The following is a 20,332-nucleotide window of genomic DNA, read 5'->3' as shown; positions in this document are numbered from 1 at the left end:
CAAACAGTACTGATTTGTTATGAATGATCCAGATCTGTTGCGCAAAATTTCCTCCAACGTCGTCCTGTCAGTCATTACTATCCTCATGTAAAAGTGAAATCTCTCAAAGCTAGCTTTAAAGTGATATAGATTGAATTACAAAAAAGGCTACAGTATAGACGGATTCAGCAGTAACAACATAAACAAGCGGCTTTCATAAAAAACACCTAACTTCTGGTAAACTCCGCTAAGAATAAATAACAACAAATTCCTTTAAAAGTAGTTTATTTATATAACATGCAAAATAAACAACATGTAGATTACCTAGGAAACCAACATGTGATATTTTCGACGAGGTATTTGTACAAGACTTCAGTTAAGCAACTAGTCATACCATTAAACAAACAGAAACTGGAAGTAAAGTTCTGACCAGACGCGTAATCGCGTCACTGCACGTGCGTCCGATGAAACCATCAATTCTGCCTGCAGAACTCACTCTAAAAGCGACAGTAACCTCTATTTTTCTGATTGAAAAAATGATCCAATATGTACCTGGAAAAACATTGTATGATCCAAACTGTGAGTTTTGTGACCCATTAAACAACTAATAGTGAGTATATCCAGTGTGTAGATGAGCAGGAACAGTCGGCTTGCATGGAAATCCAGATTTATTTGTTTGTTAAATAACAACAGACAAAACAACAAAAAGAATGGCAGAGCAAACATTGTGGTCAGTGGCCCTATAGGGTTTGAATTGGCAAAATTTGGCCCTTGCTGAAATCTAATTGAGGAACCCCGGGCTATGCCCACAACGTCAATTGGCACTTTCTTATTTGTGACTTCAGTTAATATTACAGATTCAGAATGAAGTTTATAGATATTTCAGTTAAGGCAAAGCAAATATTTGTATTGATGATTGTTATTTAATTATGTCATGTGTTATTTGTGTTTTGATAGATGTTTTGCCTCAATATTCTACATTAAAAGTAATGTCTTTTTTAATCTGGCTACTTGAATTCGTTTCGGGCTACCAAAAACTGAAGCGTGCCTGCCTGTAGGGCTACCAGGGATTTAGAAATTTTGCGAGCCCTGACAGTACGTGCACACTTTTCTGATGACGACAATTGCATAGCCTTACATACACGTAACAAATGCAGCCTTTAGTCTCCTGTGAGTTAAATTTGAGAATGAAACGCCTAATTTTCTAAATCTAATCAATTCACAGTAAACACGAGCCTTGGCCACTAATTTCCCCGTTTGAGATTCTGTTTCGCTCAGAAATGCGTCACAATATAGACATTGTGCACATGGAATTTACTACTGTATAAAGCTTCATTTGAAAATACAATTGAAAATAAATGACTAAATAGGCTATGTAAATGTACAGTTTTTAAGGTCTGTTTACATGTTTTAAATTTTGCTAAAGTATATTCAAAACCGTAAAGGTGTCAGAGGCCATGTTGTGTGATTGTTGGCATGCAGGGAGTTTCATATTGTTCAGTGAATGCAGTATGTTTCTGTCAAACGTGTGAGCTGGTTTTATAGCAACTTTTATTGAAAAACAGGTATCTTATTTAATTACCTTAAATTTAAAAGTATTGCAAAAGTGTTTACAGCGAGTCTCTGAGAGTTAAAATAATGCTATTTTTCATCTCAAGGGAAATAATTGTTGTATCGCACATTCAGTCTGTTACTATTTCATTTAGAGTGTCAGCGCGAACTAGTTTGTAAATAACTTTAATGCGTTTTGTCACTTTAAGTATCTTTTCTCTACAGTGTATCATATAGCAACCATATATCGCAGTTGTTTTATGATTGTTGTTTTTCATGACCCATCATTTGTGTTTGTGTTTTCTCACAGACAGTGTGGATACAGTAAGGCCAGCCAGGAAGGAGACGATGAGCTTTACTTCCAGTGTGAGTATCACTTTGGTTTTACGCACATACACACGTGTGCATCGATTTCACAAAATCGGACTGTGGTAATAGACATGGAGAGATTAGGATGGAGGGAAGGAGAAAGGGACAAAACGAGTGCAGAATAGAGTGATCTGTGAATAAAAGAGATTAAGGAAGTTTAAAGAGACACTGCATTAGTGTCTAAGTCCGTATGCGTGCCTATACACCAGCCAGCCTAATGCTTCGGTCCATTAGCATGCTTCAGACGCCCTTTGTGATGACAGGAAAGAGAAAGAGGACTGGGGGAAGGGCATTACAAGCCTTCAAACAAAGAAAGATGGCACATTATTGCCACATTCATAGCACTCTTCCATCAAACTACTGCCGGTTTTGGTTCGATCCGCTCTTACGTCTGGTCAAGATTATGCTGACCATAAAGCTGAATGATGGTTCCCGGTTCGAGCCAAGTAGATGAGCCAGTGCTGACCCCTTTTTTTTTTTTTTTTTTTGGCTCAGAGCCGCCTTCTCTTTACAAGCACCGAGAACAAATATTTCATATTAAAACAGCTACATAGTGTTCAGGACGCCTAGTTATCTCTTTCTCTGGCAACCTTTGGAAATTCCGACCAGATGTTAGTGTTTTTGATGGACATTAATATGCGTGTATGTGCATGCTGGCATGTAATGTGTGTGTGTGTGTGCGTGTGTGTGTGTGTGCGTGTGCGTGTGCGTGTGCGTGTGTGTGTGTGTGTCAGAGCAGCAATAGGGTTGTGAGTAATTAACGTCTGTGCAGAGCAGTTGTGCTGCTGAGGTATTAAATCTGCTCAAACAATAAACGCTGATCACACACACACACACACACACACACACACACTTTTTAAGCTGGTGCGTGTTGAGTCTATCTTACTTGCAGCGTATCTGTACATGAATGCCGTCTGACAGACGCAGAGACCTACTTTTGCATGTCTTCATTAACTTGCTGCGACCATGATGTATCGCATTTAACATGCAGATGCATTTATTACGTACATTGCGCCGGAAGAGACACTACATCACGCATATGCACAGAGTGCTATAAAGATGTGTTTATGTCTTTGATGATGAATGTGATCTTAAATAATTCTGTATTGGATTAAGCATATTACAGATCTTTAAAAAGATTTTCATTTTTAGGGTGTGCATTAAAAAAAATCTAACAGTCCAATAAAATTCTCCCACCTTATGGGAGAATTCAGAATTCAGGTCCTTGTCTGCAATCTTGAACATAATACAGACATCTACTGTAAGCAACTGGGGGAAAGCCTCTGGTATCAGAAGAAACATTGTGTATACTGCACACTTACACTTTGCTCAGCATTATGCATATCCCAACTGCGACTATAAGGCACAATCAATATAGATGTTAAATATTTATATAAAGACAAAGTTAAATGAAAATGAGTTCATGAGTAGGTAAGAATATGGGAACGAAAGTAGATTATATAGATTACAGTAAGCCTGTAATGTATATATGAATAATAAAATATAAAGAATGCAGAAAAAAGGCGATAATAAATGTAATACAGCACAAGTGTGTGTATATGTTTTAAACTAACAATCTTCACAGTTCTGCTGTCCAAGCATGAGCATACAGGACTTAAGAATTAAGAATTAAAAGTGACTTTACAACCAATTATGTTTTACTTTCTAGCAGAACTTAAAATTGAAATAATGAGAACAGTATACGGTAAGTGTAAAGAGTTTAACTTTTGATTGTATCTTAAAATGTAGGCCTGGAGTCTTAAACGTAAACTGGCTTGAGGCCATTTCTGTTATGATGAACATCTTGTCAGAGGTCCACAGAGCTATTTTAACCTAAAACACAATATGTATTGCATTTATATTCTATTATTTAACATACAATAATACTTAAAAAATATAAACGGTGTGTTTAATATTTGTATGCATTATTTTATAACCGTATGTAAATCTTTTTTAACCTTATCTTAAATATCTTTTTTTATTAAAACCTTGCACTAAACTAACAAATTAAATTCCTGAATACATTTATTAACTATTTTAGCCTGCATTTTTACCACCAAAAATGTTTTGATTATTTTGAAAAAAAAAATCCAGATAATTTACTCACCACCATGTCATCCAAAATGTTGATGTCTTTCTTTGTTCAGTCGAGAAGAAATTGTTTTTTGAGTAAAACATTCCAGGATTTTTCTCATTTTTATGGACTTTAATGGACCCCAACATGTAACCGTTTTAATGCAGTTTAAAATTACAGTTTCAAAGCACTCTAAACGATCCCAAACGAGACATAAGGGTCTTATCTAGCGAAACATTTGTCATTTTTGACAAGAAAAATAAAAAATATGCACTTTTAAACCACAACTTCTCGTCTATCTCCGGTCCTGTGACGCACCATCGCGACCTCACGTAATTGTGTAATGCCATGGAAAGGTCACGTGTTATATATATGAAATGCACATTTGCATACCATTTTAAACAATAAACTGACACAAATACATTAATTAGTATCATTTGACACACAACAACGTCGGAACTGTCTTCTTTCTCCACACTTGTAAACAATGGGGTGTAGTTTTGCATTCGTCATTCTTGACTTCTTGACGTGATGACGTATTACGTGAGCTTGCGCTGGCACGTCACAGGACCATAGATAGACGAGAAGTTGTGGTTTAAAATTGCATATTTTAAATTTATTTTTTTATAAATGACAATCGTTTCACTAGATAAGACCCTTATGCCTCTTTTGGGATCGTTTAGATTCCTTTGAAACTGCAATTTTAAACTGCATTAAAACTATTACGTGTTGGGGTCCATTAAAATGAGAAAAATCCTGGAATGTTTTCCCTTAAAAAAAACATAATTTCTTCTCGACTGAACAAAAAAAAGGCATCAACATTTTGGATGACATGGTGGTGAGTAAATTATTTGGAATTTTTTTAAGAAAATGGACGAATCCTTTAATCTGGTCAGTAGTGGTGTAGTGGTGCCCGGAGAAGCACCAATCGCTTTTGAAAGAACAAAGAAGAGCCTTTACTCGCGTTTAACATGCGTTTTATATGCGTTTTATATGCAACATGTGAACAGCCCCTTAAACGTTTACATCAATAATCAAACATCCAGGTGGAGGCTGCACATTGGTGGTTGTTGAGAAGAATCCCCATTTCATATGTAAAGCGCTTTGAGTGTCGCAGAAAAGCATTATTATTATAAAATTAAGTAAATAAAAATCTTTTTGTGTGCCGTTATATTTTTGACAGCAGACTGCAGAGCTGCAGAGAGGGGACCGGGAATTTGAGAGCACTAATGTAGGCTATTATGTCAGACAGTAATTTTACCCCAGAATAAATGTAAAATTATCAAAAATTATAATAATGAGCTAAATAAATCCCATTAGCATCATCACTGGATTATTAAAGTTCTTGCCTTTTCATTGGTTATACAACTATTTTTTGATAGCAGACATTCTCTCGCCATGCTTGTATTATAAGAGTGTTTTCAGATGACCTAGAAACCCTGGTAAAGTCTCTGAGGCCCGCTGTGTGTGTGTGTCTGCGTGTAAAATTGGGCGACTATAAGATTATTTGTGGATTTAATACTCCAGATTATGCAAACTCAGTTTGGGGTTTACTTAGCTGTACTTTAGAGACATAAGTGTTCCCAGAAGAAAGCTAAATCTGTCAGAACCTTAATATAAAAACAGTTCATTAAATAAATTGTGTTTGTTTGAACGTCTCTTGGAATTTTTCTTGTGTAAAGTCAGTTTTAGTATGTGCAGTTATGTATGATGTTTGTGTACGGTGGTGAAATCACTCTGATCCGATCTGATAAGCAAACCCAAAGAGGAATTAAAATGTGTGCACCTATAAATTGCTGCGTTAAAGGTAACACACAGAATGCAAAAGGCTCTTTCATGCTGAAGAGGTCTTCGATCCTGAGCCGCTCTCTCGTGATGGAATGAAGGACCTTTAATTTGCTTTGTAATTGTAGCTTTAAGTATGTGTGTGTATGTATGTGCGCTTCAGATCAATAAGTTGTTATGAGAATGTGAAGTTGAGCCCCTGGTCTGGTTCGGGTCGATGTGGAGCTGTAAGCACATTTCAGAGTCACACTGCCACACTGTAGCGCAGCCACAACTTAAAGGAATGAACAGAATGAATGCTGAAAATCATCATTTTAATTCATGTTTAATACATTACATGATGTAGATTCATATTGTCTGAGGTGTCTTTGGAGTCAAACACAAATCTACACTGCAAAAATGTATGTCTTACTTAGTATTTTTGTCTTGTTTTCTAACATAAATATCTGAACATTTTTAAAATGAGATAAATAAATGATGAAAACCAAGAGTTTTTTTTACTTAAAACAAGTCAAAATATCTGCCAGTGCGGTAAGAAAAATAAACTTAATTCCAGTTTCAACTTAATACAACAAACTTAATTTAAGTTCATTTTTCTTACTGCACTGGCAGATATTTTGACATGTTTTAAGAAAAAAAACTCTTGATTTTCATCATAAAAAAACAAGACTTATTATTTTAAGCAACTTGCTTACCAGTAAATTTATCTCAATGTAATAATTTTTTGATATTTATATTAGAAAACAAGAAAAATTTTTTTATTTTTTTTGCGGTGTACACTGCAAAAAAATGATTTCAAGGAAAAAAACATAGTATTTTTGTCTTGTTTTCAGTAAAAAATATAAAAAAATTCTTAAATTAAGATGCTTTTTCTTGATAAGCAAAACGACCCAAGAAAATAAGTCTAGTTTATACCAAAAATATAAAATGTAAGTAATTTTGTCCATAAAACAATCAAAAAAAGTCTGGGGTAAGCAAATTTTTCTTGAAGTTTTCTTGAATTCGTGTTTTTTCAAGATTTTTTGCTTACCCCATTGGCAGATTTTTTTGCTTGTTTTATGCACAAAATCACTTACATTTGATATTTTTGGTCTTAAAACGATTTATTATTGTTTACAAGACTTTTTTTCTTGGGTCGTTTTGCTTATCAAGAAAAAGCATCTTAATTTAAGAATTTTTTGATATTTTTTACTGAAAACAAGACAAAAATACTAAGAACTTTTTTCTTGAAAATCATTTTTTGCACTGTAGCCTGAACAGCAACAAAATCACTCTTAATCACTCTTTCCTATACAGTAAATAGACATTAATAACAGTAAGTAGTGAATAATGAATAAGAAGACATTAAACGTTTGTTAGTTATGTTCTGTTGTCAGGTTTGTGATGTCAGAACCACAGCACAAAGAAAAATGTGATTGTAGACATAAACATAAAACAAATTTCCAGTGTTAAATACTGTATTTGGCACATCACTATAAATTTTTATTTATTTCTTTTTTAGTTAAAATCCCAACCAGAAGGACCTACATTGACCCAGAAACGTGTGAAGATCTGCTCCAGGCCGTCCATGCCTTTGCCAAAGAGCTGGACATCTCCAGCATTAAGATCGAGAGAATAGTCCATACAGGTACCAGACATCAAAGCATTCTTCTCTTGCCTGCTAAAGGTTTTTTTCTAACCACTTTGGGTTTGTATTTATGAAGACCAGACACTAAAGGAATTGTTCACACAGTTATTTTTCAATGGAAGACAAAAATAAAAATTCTTGAAGAATTTTTGTGTAGAAAAGGACTGCAAACACAATATGTACCTCGGACAAAGCTATCATATGGCTTTGAAAGACTTTGAATATAGCAGTCATACTGGAATGCTTTTACGGCCCCCTCTTGTAAAGAAAGACCGCCATCAGGATTTTTTAAAGAGGACATATCATGAAAATCTGACTTTTTCCATGTTTAAGTGCTATAATTGGGTCCCTAGTGCTTCTATCAACCTAGAAAATGTGAAAAAGATCAACCCGGTAACTTAGTTTTGGTAAACCATTCTCTGCAAGCATGTGAAAAAATAGCTCATTGAAATTTGGTTCCGTTTGTGATGTCAGAAGGGGATAATACCACCGGCACTGCAATTTAGTGCAGAGATCAGCTCATTTGCATTTTAAAGAACACACCCAAAAACGGCACATTTTTTGTTCACACCCACAAAGTGGCATTTTTAACATGCTATAATAAATTAAATGTGGGGTATTCTAAGCTAGAACTTCACATACGTACTCTGGGGACACCAAAGATTTATTTGACATCTTAAAAAAGTCTTGTGAAATGTCCCCTTTAAAAATGGATGACTTTGTGTTCCCCTGAAATAAATTCAAGCATACAGTACAGGTTTTCTGTGAGGGTATGGGTGCAAACTGGGTCATAGTTAAATGTACATGTAACTTGCCTTCTGCAGGAGACTTTGGCGAGGTCTGCTGGGGTTGCCTGAAACTGCCCAGCAAGCGCGAGTTGCCCGTGGCCATTAAGACGCTTCGGGCTGGCTGCTCGGAAAAACAGAGACGGTCGTTCCTCAGCGAGGCGGGAATTCTGGGACAGTTCGATCACGCTAACATTGTTCGTCTGGAGGGAGTCATCACCCGAGGTCAGTACAGACAAAAGGAATGTATAATGAATTAGTGCTAAGACAATGCATTTGTTTTCCAACAAGGCAGAAAAGGAAAAGAAAGGAAACCAAAGCAGATGTATAGGGCATCCCTCTGTAGAAAACAAAAGCTGCATGCTGATTGGACCCATTCCTCACAGGACAGGGAAAGGCAAAGATCGAAAGGAATTAGGCATTTCATGACTCTCAACTTAGATTAAGAAGGGAAGAATGGACGTCACTCCATTGAAAAAGATAGGTGAAGATTAGCAGGATGTCCCACTGCAGTAATAGAAAAGAGAATGATCGGACAGTAAATTGGGAAGCGAAGCTCTAAATAAATGGTCCGATCTTTATAAGAGCGGGCAAAGAAAGGGGAAAGGGTCGATACCTGCAGGATGGATGGCTATCAGAGGTACAACATCAAAGAGAAAGAGGAGGGTTAGATGTTATCATCTACTGAAGGGACAGAGGGAGAAGAATCGGGATTAAATGTAACCAGGAACTTCCAGTCCACTGCGTGACGGGAGGAAATTTGGCCGGAGGTATGGAGTTGGGAGAACAGATCCATCTTTTGATTGATCGATGTGATGTTCCTGGAGATAAAGCAGGCAGATGGATTTGCCTACCGTGCTCTTGCCGCAGGGATGAGGGATGATGAAGGTGTTGTGGAGTAAGACCAGAGGTGGCAGAAGACCACGAGCAGATTTGCCGAATTAAAGAACTTGGAGAATTTATATTAGTGTGGGACTTTGTGTATTCGCACTGAAGTGAATCTTGATTTTTTTTGTCTCTGAATTGTGGCATTGATTCTAGATACGGAAAATAGTACAAATGCGTGAAGAGACAGGATTGAGATTGTGTACGTTAGACTGCGTAATGACAAAAGAACATTAAAAAAGTTAAACTCCATTATCAGGACTAAAATTACCTTTTCGCCGCACCTGTCGATGGTGGGTAAATTGAGAAAATGTACCCATTGAAAATATTGCTTACAGACCATGAAATTAATTTTTTTATATTAAAAGTATACTTTTATCCCTCTAAATGGAGTTTATTTAGCTTTCCCTTGCATACTTGAGACAAACGGGTGATTTAGTCACTCGCAGCATCATCTCACTGTCAAATCAAATGAATTCAGTGAAATTCAAAAACTTTTTGACTATATTCATTGTCATGTAACAACTGAACTTATACAGTATGTATGACTGTAGATATCTATAATGTTCTCTCATTCACTAAATACAAGTAGGGCAGCATTTCAAAATAAGAGAAAATAAATTCATTTTCTGTATTTTCTCAACTTTTTCTGTCTCATTCGTCTTTTTCTCTTCTTTTCTCCGTCTCACTCATCTGTTTCTCTCTCTTACTACATCTCACTCATCTGTTTCTCTCTCTTTCTCCATCTCACTCATCTGTTTCTCTCTCTTTCTACATCTCACTCATCTGTTTCTCTTCTTTTCTCCACCTCACTCGTCTGTTTCTCTCCCTTTCTCCATCTCACTCATCTGTTTCTCTTCTTTTCTCCACCTCACTCATCTGTTTCTCTTCTTTTCTCCATTTCACTCATCTGTTTCTCTCTCTTACTACATCTCACTCATCTGTTTCTCTTCTTTTCTCTGTCTCACTCATCTGCTTCTCTCCCTTTCTCCATCTCACTCATCTGTTTCTCTTCTTTTCTACATGTCACTCATCTGTTTCTCTCCCTTTCTCCATCTCACTCATCTGTTTCTCTCCCTTTCTCCATCTCACTCATCTGTTTCTCTTCTTTTCTACATCTCACTCATCTGTTTCTCTCCCTTTCTCCATCTCACTCATCTGTTTCTCTTCTTTTCTACATCTCACTCATCTGTTTCTCTTCTTTTCTACATCTCACTCATCTGTTTCTCTCCCTTTCTCTGTCTCACTCATTTGTTTCTCTCTCTTACTCCATCTCACTTGTCTGTTTCTCTCACTTTTCTGTGCCGCAGTCTTCTAATTTCTCGGTCTTGTCTTTTTCTCTCCTTTTCTCCGTCTCACTCATTTGTTTCTCTCTCTTACTACATCTCATTTGTCTGTTTCTCTTCCTTTCTCCGCCTCACTCATCTGTGTGTCTCCCTTTCTCCGTCTCACTCATTTGTTTCTCTCTCTTACTCCATCTCACTTGTCTGTGCCGCAGTCTTCTAATTTCTCGGTCTTACTTGTCTTTTTCTCTCCTTTTCTCCGTCTCACTCATTTTTTTTCTCTCTTACTACATCTCATTTGTCTGTTTCTCTCCCTTTCTCCGTTTCACTCGTATGTTTCTCTCTCTTTCTCCATCTCACTCATCTGTATCTTCTCCGTCTCGCTTGTCTTTTTCTCTCCTTTTCTCTATCTCACTCATCTGTTTCTCTCCCTTTTCCATCTCACTCATCTGTTTCTCTCCTTGTCTCCATTTCACTTATCTGTTTCTCTCCCTTTCTCCGTCTCACTCATCTGTGTCTCTCCCTTTCTCTGTCTCACTCATCTGTTTCTCTCTCTTTCTCCATCTTACTCGTCTGTTTCTCTCCCATTCTCAGTCTCATTCATCTGTGTCTCTCCCTTTCTCTGTTTTACTCATCTGTTTCCTTTTCTCCATCTCCCTCATCTGTTTCTCTCCCTTTTTTCATATCACTCATTAGTTTCTCTCCATTTGTTTTCTACATGTATTGCCATCTTTCTTTTTTTCTGCTGTCTTTTTCATTTGTAACTTGCCTCTAACTCTCTCATTTCTGCACTGTAATGTCGCAATGTTCACCGCCTGAAATGCACAGACTTGTTTGGCTGAGTGGTAATAGTATGTGGGATGGCTTAACTCGCATGCAATTGGTCTGTGTCTGTTTCATCATCCCCTAAACCACTAATGTAAAAGTAGTACAAAAGCTGCTCCGGTAAAATAGTCGCATCCCATCATGTTTTAAATCATAACCCTTTTGGCTGTAGGTCCGGGTCCGTATGGGACGGCTTCTGGGTCCGGGCCTGGACCGCGGTCCGCCTGTTAGTGACCTATGCTGTACACAGTCAATGTTAAAGATATCAAGGTTGTATTTTCACCCAATGTTCTTTACATTATGTAGGATGATTTTATGTAGAAAACAATAAATGACAAAAATTTACTTTTGCTGGGCAGGGTCACACATGTATGTCTCACCACATGTGATTTTTTTGTGTTGAATTCGAATTATGTATGTAAGTTACAACAAACTAATTTCAAATGAGAAAATCCGCCGTGGATTATATGATCCCTTTGAATGTCCCCGTGACTTATTTAAACATTTGTTGGTATTTATCAACACAACAAAATTGGTTCTTGCTGTAATTGTGTGGTTTTAAAATGGAGGGCGAGAGCTGATGTGTTCATTGGCATTTTAGAGAGAAGAATAAATTACAGTTTTTTTTCTCATCGAATTTGTGAGTACAGCAGCAGATGTTCAGGTTGAAGTTATTGGTGGCAAAATCACAGCAAGCCCCCTTTAATGACTCTAATCTTTCTCTCTGACTTCACCTCCTCCACCTGCAAATCTTCACTTTTTTTCTTGCTGTTTATCTCCTGAAAGCTTCACACTCACCACACTTTTCTTCATCCCGTGCTTCCATCCACCTGTCAAACCGCGGACCCTCCGCAGCTGACGAGGACCCGGAGCTAAGAGCCCAGTAGGAGGTTCTCTGATTGGGGTTGGTCAGGCGTGTCTGCTCCTCCCCGCAGGAGGTGTGATGGAGCTGGGGATGGTAGATTGACCAGACTGATAGCGTAGACTTCTGCTCATTGAGCTGTTCATTGAATGTTCCAGATTGCTAGTGTCAGTGTATGTGATTAAGGGATCCATCTCTTCTTTTTGCTCTCTCTCTCTCTCACTATCTCTCTCTTCTGTAATACCTGGGGATTTACTGCTTCCCGGCTCCCTAATGGAGCGTCTGTCCCTTTTCTCTTCTTCGGCATGTTTCTATCACTCACTGTTTGACATCCACAGGAAGTTATTCATATAACTGCCTGTATTGTGTTTCTGGAATGCATGATTCTGATTGGTTAATTGTGTCATGTGTGCGTGTTTCACTGCAGGTAACACTATGATGATTGTGGTGGAGAGTTTGACCAATGGGGCACTGGACTCTTTCCTGCGGGTAAGACATTTTCTTACTTGGGGTAGACAAGCATGGATTGGCAAGATATTTTGTTAGTTATTCTGGGTAGCCCTGCACACATTTACATGTTATGGATCCAAAATGCTCCATAAAATGTTTTGATTTGGTGCCACAGTTTATCTTTGTTTAATATTTCAAAATATAATTGTTTAATATTTAAAGAAAATTACAATCGTATGCTTTGGCATTCTACATTCATTTTCTTTCTTTCCTGTTTATAGCAACATGAAGGACAGCTGACCGTTCTTCAGCTGGTGGATCTGTTGAGCGGAGTGGCGTCTGGGATGAAGTATCTCACAGAGATGGGCTTCATCCATCGTCGGCTGGCCGCTCACAAGGTCCTGGTGAACGGCAACCTGGTCTGCAAAGTGTCAGGCTTCAGACCTCTCCAGGATGACAAGATAGAGGCCGTCTACAGCACGCTGGTGAGTGTTTTACCATAATGCAACACAGCATTCTGAAATGATTCTGAGGAGCCAATAGCCGTCAGCACATTTCTTTATAAGTCAAAGCTCAGCTGTCATCTAGTTTCCATCAAACTTTTATGCTTTTTTGAGTGCTCAGCTAAAAGTACAGATTATTTAAAGAGCTCCTTCATGCTTATGCTATGATAAGATGAAAGTGAAGGGCAGGATACACAACACTAATATATCCATCCTTCAACCCTCAGTCCCTCACAATGTACTCGTACCACGGCATCACTTTGTTTTTAATGAATGCTATATTTTGTATGTCAAATATGTACAGTATGTTATAGCTTCAAGTTTGTAATTCTGACTATTTTAAAATAAAAAGTTATCATTTTGGATGCTGATTGGTCAAAACTCATGCCTTTTTATGCTATTCAAATTTTTTTAAGTAAGTTCCAATACAGTAGATTTCTATATATATTACAGCATTTGAAGTGGATCAAAACCTTTCATAAAAATTCCCAATTCTCGTTCTTGTTTGTGGACAACTTTGATTAACTTTTTTGATCCACTTCAAATGTTGACTAGTGTGTATAATTACATATATGCATGTAGGATTTAGGATATATGGTAGTGTAATGTATTATTATAAAATGATTATGTAGTTCAGTATGTGACATAAAGTGATCTCCTTCACTTATTCAGCACGGAGGGAAGAGTTTGGTGCTGTGGACCGCCCCTGAGGCCATTCAGTACCATCGCTATAGCTCAGCCTCGGACGTTTGGAGCTTTGGGATCGTCATGTGGGAAGTCATGTCCTTCGGGGAGAGGCCGTACTGGGACATGGGCAACCAAGACGTATGTCTACTGTATCTCTCAATGTCTTCATCTGTCTAGTTTAGTTGTGTTCTTGTCTCAGTCTCTGGTGTTGCTTTTACAAACCTTTACTTTCTCTATTTTCTCTCTCTCTACGTGTCTTGAAAGATGTTGCTTTCTTTCTATTTTTAAATCTCTTTAAAAATCCTCTTTTTTATACACTTTTTCTCGCTCCCTTTCTGTTGGTAGGATAGGATATTGCTGTGTGAAGTTTGCATTCGTCTATGAATATTAAAGTAGCTAAAGCGAGGGGGCTTTTAAGACCCTTAGATCAAGAGTGTGTCTGCCCGCTTTCACTTCAAGTCCAGTTCATCTCTGTGACCAATCAGACACGGCGTGTGGCCTTCCCTTTGCAAAGATCACATAGTTCTCCTAGAAATAAACATACTGTAACTGGAGAACACAGCATTTATTAAAATGAAATGACCTGTTTTTATTTTTACTAACAATAAACCAAAGAAATTATTTTAAAAGTTCTTCTTATTTATTAATTATTGTGTACTAATTCCTTAAAGAGACATTCCACTTTTTTTTAAATATGCTCATTTTCCAGCTCCCTAGAGTTAAATATTTGATTTATACCGTTTTGGAATCCATTCAGTCGATCTGGCGGTATCACTTTTAGCATAGTAGGCGCAATAATATTATGCAGCAGCTGAAAATAGTTCCCTTAGTAACTTTCAATAGCAGGGGACTTTTTTGGGGCAGTGCGTAACGGCAGCAGTGCGTTACGGCAGCAAAGTCCTTGATTTTTATACAGTATAGTTCCTAGCCATATCTGCCTAGAAAATCACAACTTTTAATTTTCCAAGTTTTAAATGAGAAAAATATCACAACTCTTTGGTTATTTTTAAGTGCAATGCTAATGGTCTAATCAGATTCAATGGATTATGCTAAGCTATGCTAAAAGTGGTACCGTCGGACCCAGAGATGAGCTGAATGGATTCACAAATATTCTTTTTTACTCATTTCCCAAATGAAGACTTGATGGCATTATTGCTCATTTACTTCAGCTTTAAAAAGTAAATGTTTAAGGATTAGTCTACTCATTTTCATATTAAAATATGTTATTACCTTAACTAAGAAGAGTTTATACATCCCTCTATCATCTTAGTGCGTGCACGTAAGCGCTGGGGCGCACTGCGACACTTCGATAGCATTTAGCTTAGCCCCATTCATTCAATGGTACCACTCAGAGATAAAGTTAGAAGTGACCAAACACGTCAACGTTTTTCCTATTTAAGACGAGTAGTTATACGAGCAAGTTTGGTGGTACAAAATAAAACGTAGCGCTTTTCTAAACGGATTTAAAAGAGGAACTATATTGTATGGCGGAACAGCACTTTTGGGAGTACTTCGACTCGCCTGAAAAATCCGCTCCCCTTCTCCCTCTCATAATGGGAGAAGGAGAGTGTTACTGCACCGAGTCGAAGTACTCCCATAAGTGCTGTTCCGCCATACAATATAGTTCCTCTTTTAAATCCGCTTAGAAAGCGCTACATTTTATTTTGTACCACCAAACTTGCTCGTATAACTACTCGTCTTAAATAGGAAAAACGTTGATGTGTTTGGTCACTTCTAACTTTATCTCTGAGTGGTACCATTGAATGAATGGGGCTAAGCTAAATGCTATCGAAGTGTCGCAGCGCGCCCCAGCGCTTACGTGCACGCACTAAGATGATAGAGGGATGTATCAACTCTTCTTAGTTAAGGTAATAACATAGTTTAATATTGAAAATGAGTAGACTATTCCTTTAAAGGCCCACTGAAGTGCATTAAAATGCGCAGCTTTCTTTGATGAATTCATGTTATTTCCACTAATACAGGAAGTTAGGATAGGGCATACGGACTACCGGCACATCCTGGAACTTGACTGTACATTTCGTCACCGCCCCTTTTTGGGGGAAAACAAACCAGACTTCCCATTGACTTCCATACAAAATAGCGGAACAAAGCAACGTTTGTACACAGCCGGCAGGCGTAAATAACGTATGAAATCACTCAGATTAAACATGTCGAGTATTTATCTGTCCACCCTGCTTGCTATAGATCACGAAAGATACATTAACACATTTAATTTAATTTAATATTAAAACATGTCCCTTTCATTCTCACAGCGTCAAATTTGTGTAACAACGCCATCCAGTTATTGCTGGAAATATCGCTAAGCCAGTTAGTTGTATGGCTGGACGGAAAAGCGATTTACTCAGTACTCTAAATATAAAGACATAATATATAAATACGAAGTAACAAATACGAACTAAAATCATTTACTGTCTTCCCTGTTGATCCAATGAGGTACAAGTACATATCCGGGTAAGACACCTCTGGCCAATGGGAAGCGTTGTTACACAAATTGGACGCTGTGAGAATGAAAGAGACATGTTTTTATAATGACCAAATTAAATGTGTTAATGTATCTTTCGCGCTCAATGGCAGGCAGGGTGGACAGATAATTACTCGTCATGTTTAATCTGAGTGATTTCTTAAATTATTTACGCCTGCCGGGTGTGTACGAACGCTGCTTTATTCCGCTATTTTGTATGGAAGTCAATGGGAGGTCTAGTTTGTTTTCCCCAAAAGTGGGCGTGAACCTGTTCAGAGACATTCTATGACGTTGCGCCGGTTGTACGTATACTGAGTGGCTCCTCCCCCTTTTAAAATAGCTAATACTTTTTTTCGTTTTTACGTTTAGCTCACATCCAAAAATCTCATGAGTAGTGCAGAATGATGTCATAAAGATGTCTAATGTGAATTTTATCAATTTTTTGGAGCATACTTGTTTACAGATATCCTTAAAGCTAGCATACTGTATTCATACTAAGAGGCAAAATTCTTCTTTATTTCATGGAGACTTATGTATCTTCCATGTATCAAAATTCTCATAACAGTTCTTCATTCCTGTTTTTTATGTTTCTATGTGTGTCTGTGTACATTAAAGATAATAAAAGCTATAGAAGATGGCTTCCGGTTACCCGCGCCCGTTAACTGCCCGCCATCTTTGCACCAGCTCATGTTGGACTGCTGGCAGAAGGAGAGGACAGAGAGACCCACATTCACACAGATTCACAGCGCTCTCAGCAAAACCATCAGGAGTCCGGATAACATCGGGTCCTCCACACTTGGACGCAGGTACTGAGGCTGTAAACTAATCACAAGCGCTGACAGTGCATTTGTGTCTTTGCTCACATGTGATTGGATCCTCAGAGACCGATGTTGACACTTTACTGTACATGTTCTGTGCCATTGTACATCACAGTACTCTTTCTCTGGTCCTCCAGGACCCTGGGTTCGTCTGTATCACTAGCAGAACGAACTCTTCCCTCCTTCCCTTCGTTTAATTCGATTGGTGAATGGTTAGAGGCTGTAGACATGGGCCGCTACAAAGACAACTTCACTGCTGCTGGATACTGTTATCTGGAGTCTGTGGCCCGCATGACCGTCCAGTAAGTTGTGTGACTGACACTCATTAATTGCACAGCACTGTGCAAAAGTCTTAAGCCACCATGCTACCATTAGATTTGTTGTTTTTTATTGTATAGTGATCATAAATAATTATTTCTCAGTCTCTTTATTAGAATACAACCAGAAAATGTGTATGTAGTATTAAAAACAGTATAAAAGTATAAGCTGAAGTGTCAAGTATTTAGGGTAAACTCCCTTCCACTTGAGCAATAGCAGGCAGCTGCAGGATCTCGTAAACCTAAATGAAATTAAATCCTAATTTTTTATTCTAATTGAATGACTTTAAGACTTCAGTCTCCTCATAAAACCTCAAGATGTGTTTCGTCACACTAAATACTGACCGATGCCTGAAGAAGACATTTAGTTCTGAAAATTGTTTTTAATTTTGTGTAAATATTTCCTGTATTTTCTGTTTGTATCTTAAAAAAAGAGTGTAAATAAATATGGATGCACATTAAACTTTGCTAAAACAACAAAGCTGGTGATGGTGGCCTAAGACTTTTGCACAGTTTTGTATGTCTCGGTTTGTGTCTAACCGCTCTGTTGTTTCACAGGGACGTGTTGAGTCTCGGTATCACCTCTCTGGAGCACCAGAAACAGATTTTGTCCGCTATACAGACTCTTAGGGCACAGGTCATTCAGATGCACGGTCGAGGAGTGCAGGTTTGATACAAATGCACATCCACGCCCAACTCCAGTCCAACGCCAACACCCATATTTAGAGAAAAGACGCTAGACGTCTGTTCTCATGATGATTACCCAGAAGGCCGTTCAGTGGAGTCCATGCAATGGCAGTTTTCTTCCTAACCGTCCTTTTTAGATTTCTTTACCTTCTCTTTTTCCACAAACCAAGTTGATTTCTGATGAAACTATGTCACAGAAAATCCTTTTCTACAATTTACACACAAGCTCTGTCCCTTCTAGTAGGACTCATGCACTGAACTGAAAAGAGTGGTTGTTGAGATGCCCTCAAAACTGACCTGGGGCAGGGCAGTTTGACTTTGACTGATCTCAGAGCAGCCTGAAGGGATGCAGTATGAAAGAACTCATGGTTTGCAGCCACTGTTTCTGCTGTACAGTGGACTGAACCTGAAGCATCCCACCACGTCCTGGACCTTCAGCTCCTCGTATCTGCAGGAAATAAGTCAACTACTGATGTAAGAAATGTTTAAACAGTATAAATCTTACCTTTTTCTGTCTCTGTCTATTTTATTCCATTTGTTTTCTCCACATAAATTGTTGTGTTTTGAACAGAATTTAAGAGTTTAATTTAGTGTTGTCTAAAATCTATTAATATGGAATATGTTGATTGTTCTCGTTCTGTCTTAACAATAGACAACGTTTGCACTGTAGTATCCGAGATTTACGTTACAGTACGTTGTACCATATCTACTAGAGGATTTATTTATATGTTTACATGCCACATTTGGACGGGCCTGCAGAAATATTACATAGCACTGAATCTACTCACATTTTATCAAAATGCTTTTCAAACTTGTTCATTTAATTAAATTTCTTCCTGCACTTTGAAAGGTTGTGAATGAGGCGTCACACACGTTCATTACGGGCTGCAGTGGTGGCTGGACGTGTGTATTACTTGATGTTGGCGTTCTTTGAATGCTCTGAATGTGCTAGTGCTATTGAATTTAGGGGCGGTTACCTGGACAGGGTTTAGATTAATCCTGGGCCTTAGTTATATTGGGACATTTTAAGCAGTTTTTACAAACAAACAATACTTGGGTGCGTCTTGAGATAAAACTATGGCACTGATATATGTTAATATATTGAAATTAAGGCAGCTTAAACATGCATTTTAGTCTGGGATTACGATAAGCCCCGTCCGGGGAACCGCCCCATAGACTGTTGAATTTCTGTGTGAACTAGAGTCTCTGAGGTTCTGTGTTTAAGCAGCAACCCTGATTTCGATCGTATGAAGGGATCGAATCACGTTAGCAAAAACCATAGCGCACAAATCGGTCAATCAGGATAATGTTACAAATACAAAAGTACAACAAAAGCATATTTCAAGTTTGCTTAAAGGGACACTCCACTTTTTTTGAAAATATGCTAATTTTTCAACTCCCCTAGAGTGAAACATTTGATTTTTACCGTTTTGGAATCCATTCAGCTGATCTCTGGGTCTGGCGCTACCACTTTTAGCATAGCTTAGCATAATCCATTGAATCTGATTAGACCTTTAGCATTCGATATTTTTCTTTTTAAAACTTGACTCTTTTGTAGTTACATCGTGTACTAAGACCGACGGAAAATTAAAAGTTGTGATTTTTTAGGCAGATATGGCTAGGAACTATACTCTCATTCTGGCGTAATAATCAAGGACTTTGCTGCCGTAACATGGCTGCAGTAGGCGCAAGATATTACGTAGCGCCCGAAAATAGTCCCCTGCTATAGAAAATCGCAACTTTACATTTTCTGTTGGTCTTAGTGCACGAAGTAACTACAGAAGAGTCAAGTTTTAAATAAGAACAATATTGAAATTCTTTGGTTATTTTGTAACGCGATGCTAATGGTCTAATCCAGGGGTCACCAACGTGGTGCCCGCGGGCACCAGGTAGCCCGCACAGAGTCTGTGAGGTGCCCGCCAAAGCACATTCTATTAAAAGTCTCAACTGTAATATTTATTCATTACATATTTTTTATATTAGCTTGGCTTGGTTTACGTATGTTAAAATTTTAAACAATACTAAAACATATAAACAAGTCAAATAAAATAAAATAAACAAGTAAAAACAAAAAAGTTTTAAGTAGACTATATCAAAAAGTAGCCCTCCAGATTGTTTTATAAATTGTGGTAGCCCTTGCTTATAAAAAGGTTGGAGACCCCTGGTCTAATCAGATTCAATGGATTGTGCTAAGCTATGCTAAAAGTGTTAGCGCCAGACCCAGAGATCAGCTGAATGGATTCCAAAACAGTGAAAATCAAATGTTTAACTCTAGGGGAGCTGGAAAACGAGCATATTTTCAAAAAAAGTGTAGTGTCCCTTTAATAATTGATAATTATTAGCATCATCTTTTTATTCTCTAT

The 20,332-nt window shown here is 37.8% G+C and overlaps 1 protein-coding gene across 2 annotated transcripts in view; it reads left to right on the top strand.

The window, feature by feature from the left end:
- The window catches only part of LOC135779425 (ephrin type-A receptor 7), a 172,599-nt gene extending 152,472 nt beyond the window's left edge, over positions 1-20,127 (top strand). For both annotated transcript variants that reach the window (XM_065290149.2, XM_065290143.2), the window contains 9 exons: positions 1,841-1,896; positions 7,260-7,385; positions 8,210-8,395; positions 12,453-12,514; positions 12,757-12,960; positions 13,651-13,803; positions 16,763-16,953; positions 17,103-17,267; positions 17,841-20,127. In XM_065290149.2, coding sequence (XP_065146221.1) covers positions 1,841-1,896; positions 7,260-7,385; positions 8,210-8,395; positions 12,453-12,514; positions 12,757-12,960; positions 13,651-13,803; positions 16,763-16,953; positions 17,103-17,267; positions 17,841-17,955 — 1,258 coding nt within the window. In that variant the 3' untranslated portion in view covers positions 17,956-20,127. The remainder of the gene's footprint in view (positions 1-1,840; positions 1,897-7,259; positions 7,386-8,209; positions 8,396-12,452; positions 12,515-12,756; positions 12,961-13,650; positions 13,804-16,762; positions 16,954-17,102; positions 17,268-17,840) is intronic.
- The last annotated feature ends 205 nt before the right edge of the window (positions 20,128-20,332 follow it).

Source organism: Paramisgurnus dabryanus, chromosome 19, assembly GCF_030506205.2.
Source record: "Paramisgurnus dabryanus chromosome 19, PD_genome_1.1, whole genome shotgun sequence".
Classification (NCBI taxonomy): domain Eukaryota; kingdom Metazoa; phylum Chordata; class Actinopteri; order Cypriniformes; family Cobitidae; genus Paramisgurnus; species Paramisgurnus dabryanus.
This window is presented reverse-complemented; position numbering and strand designations above follow the sequence as displayed.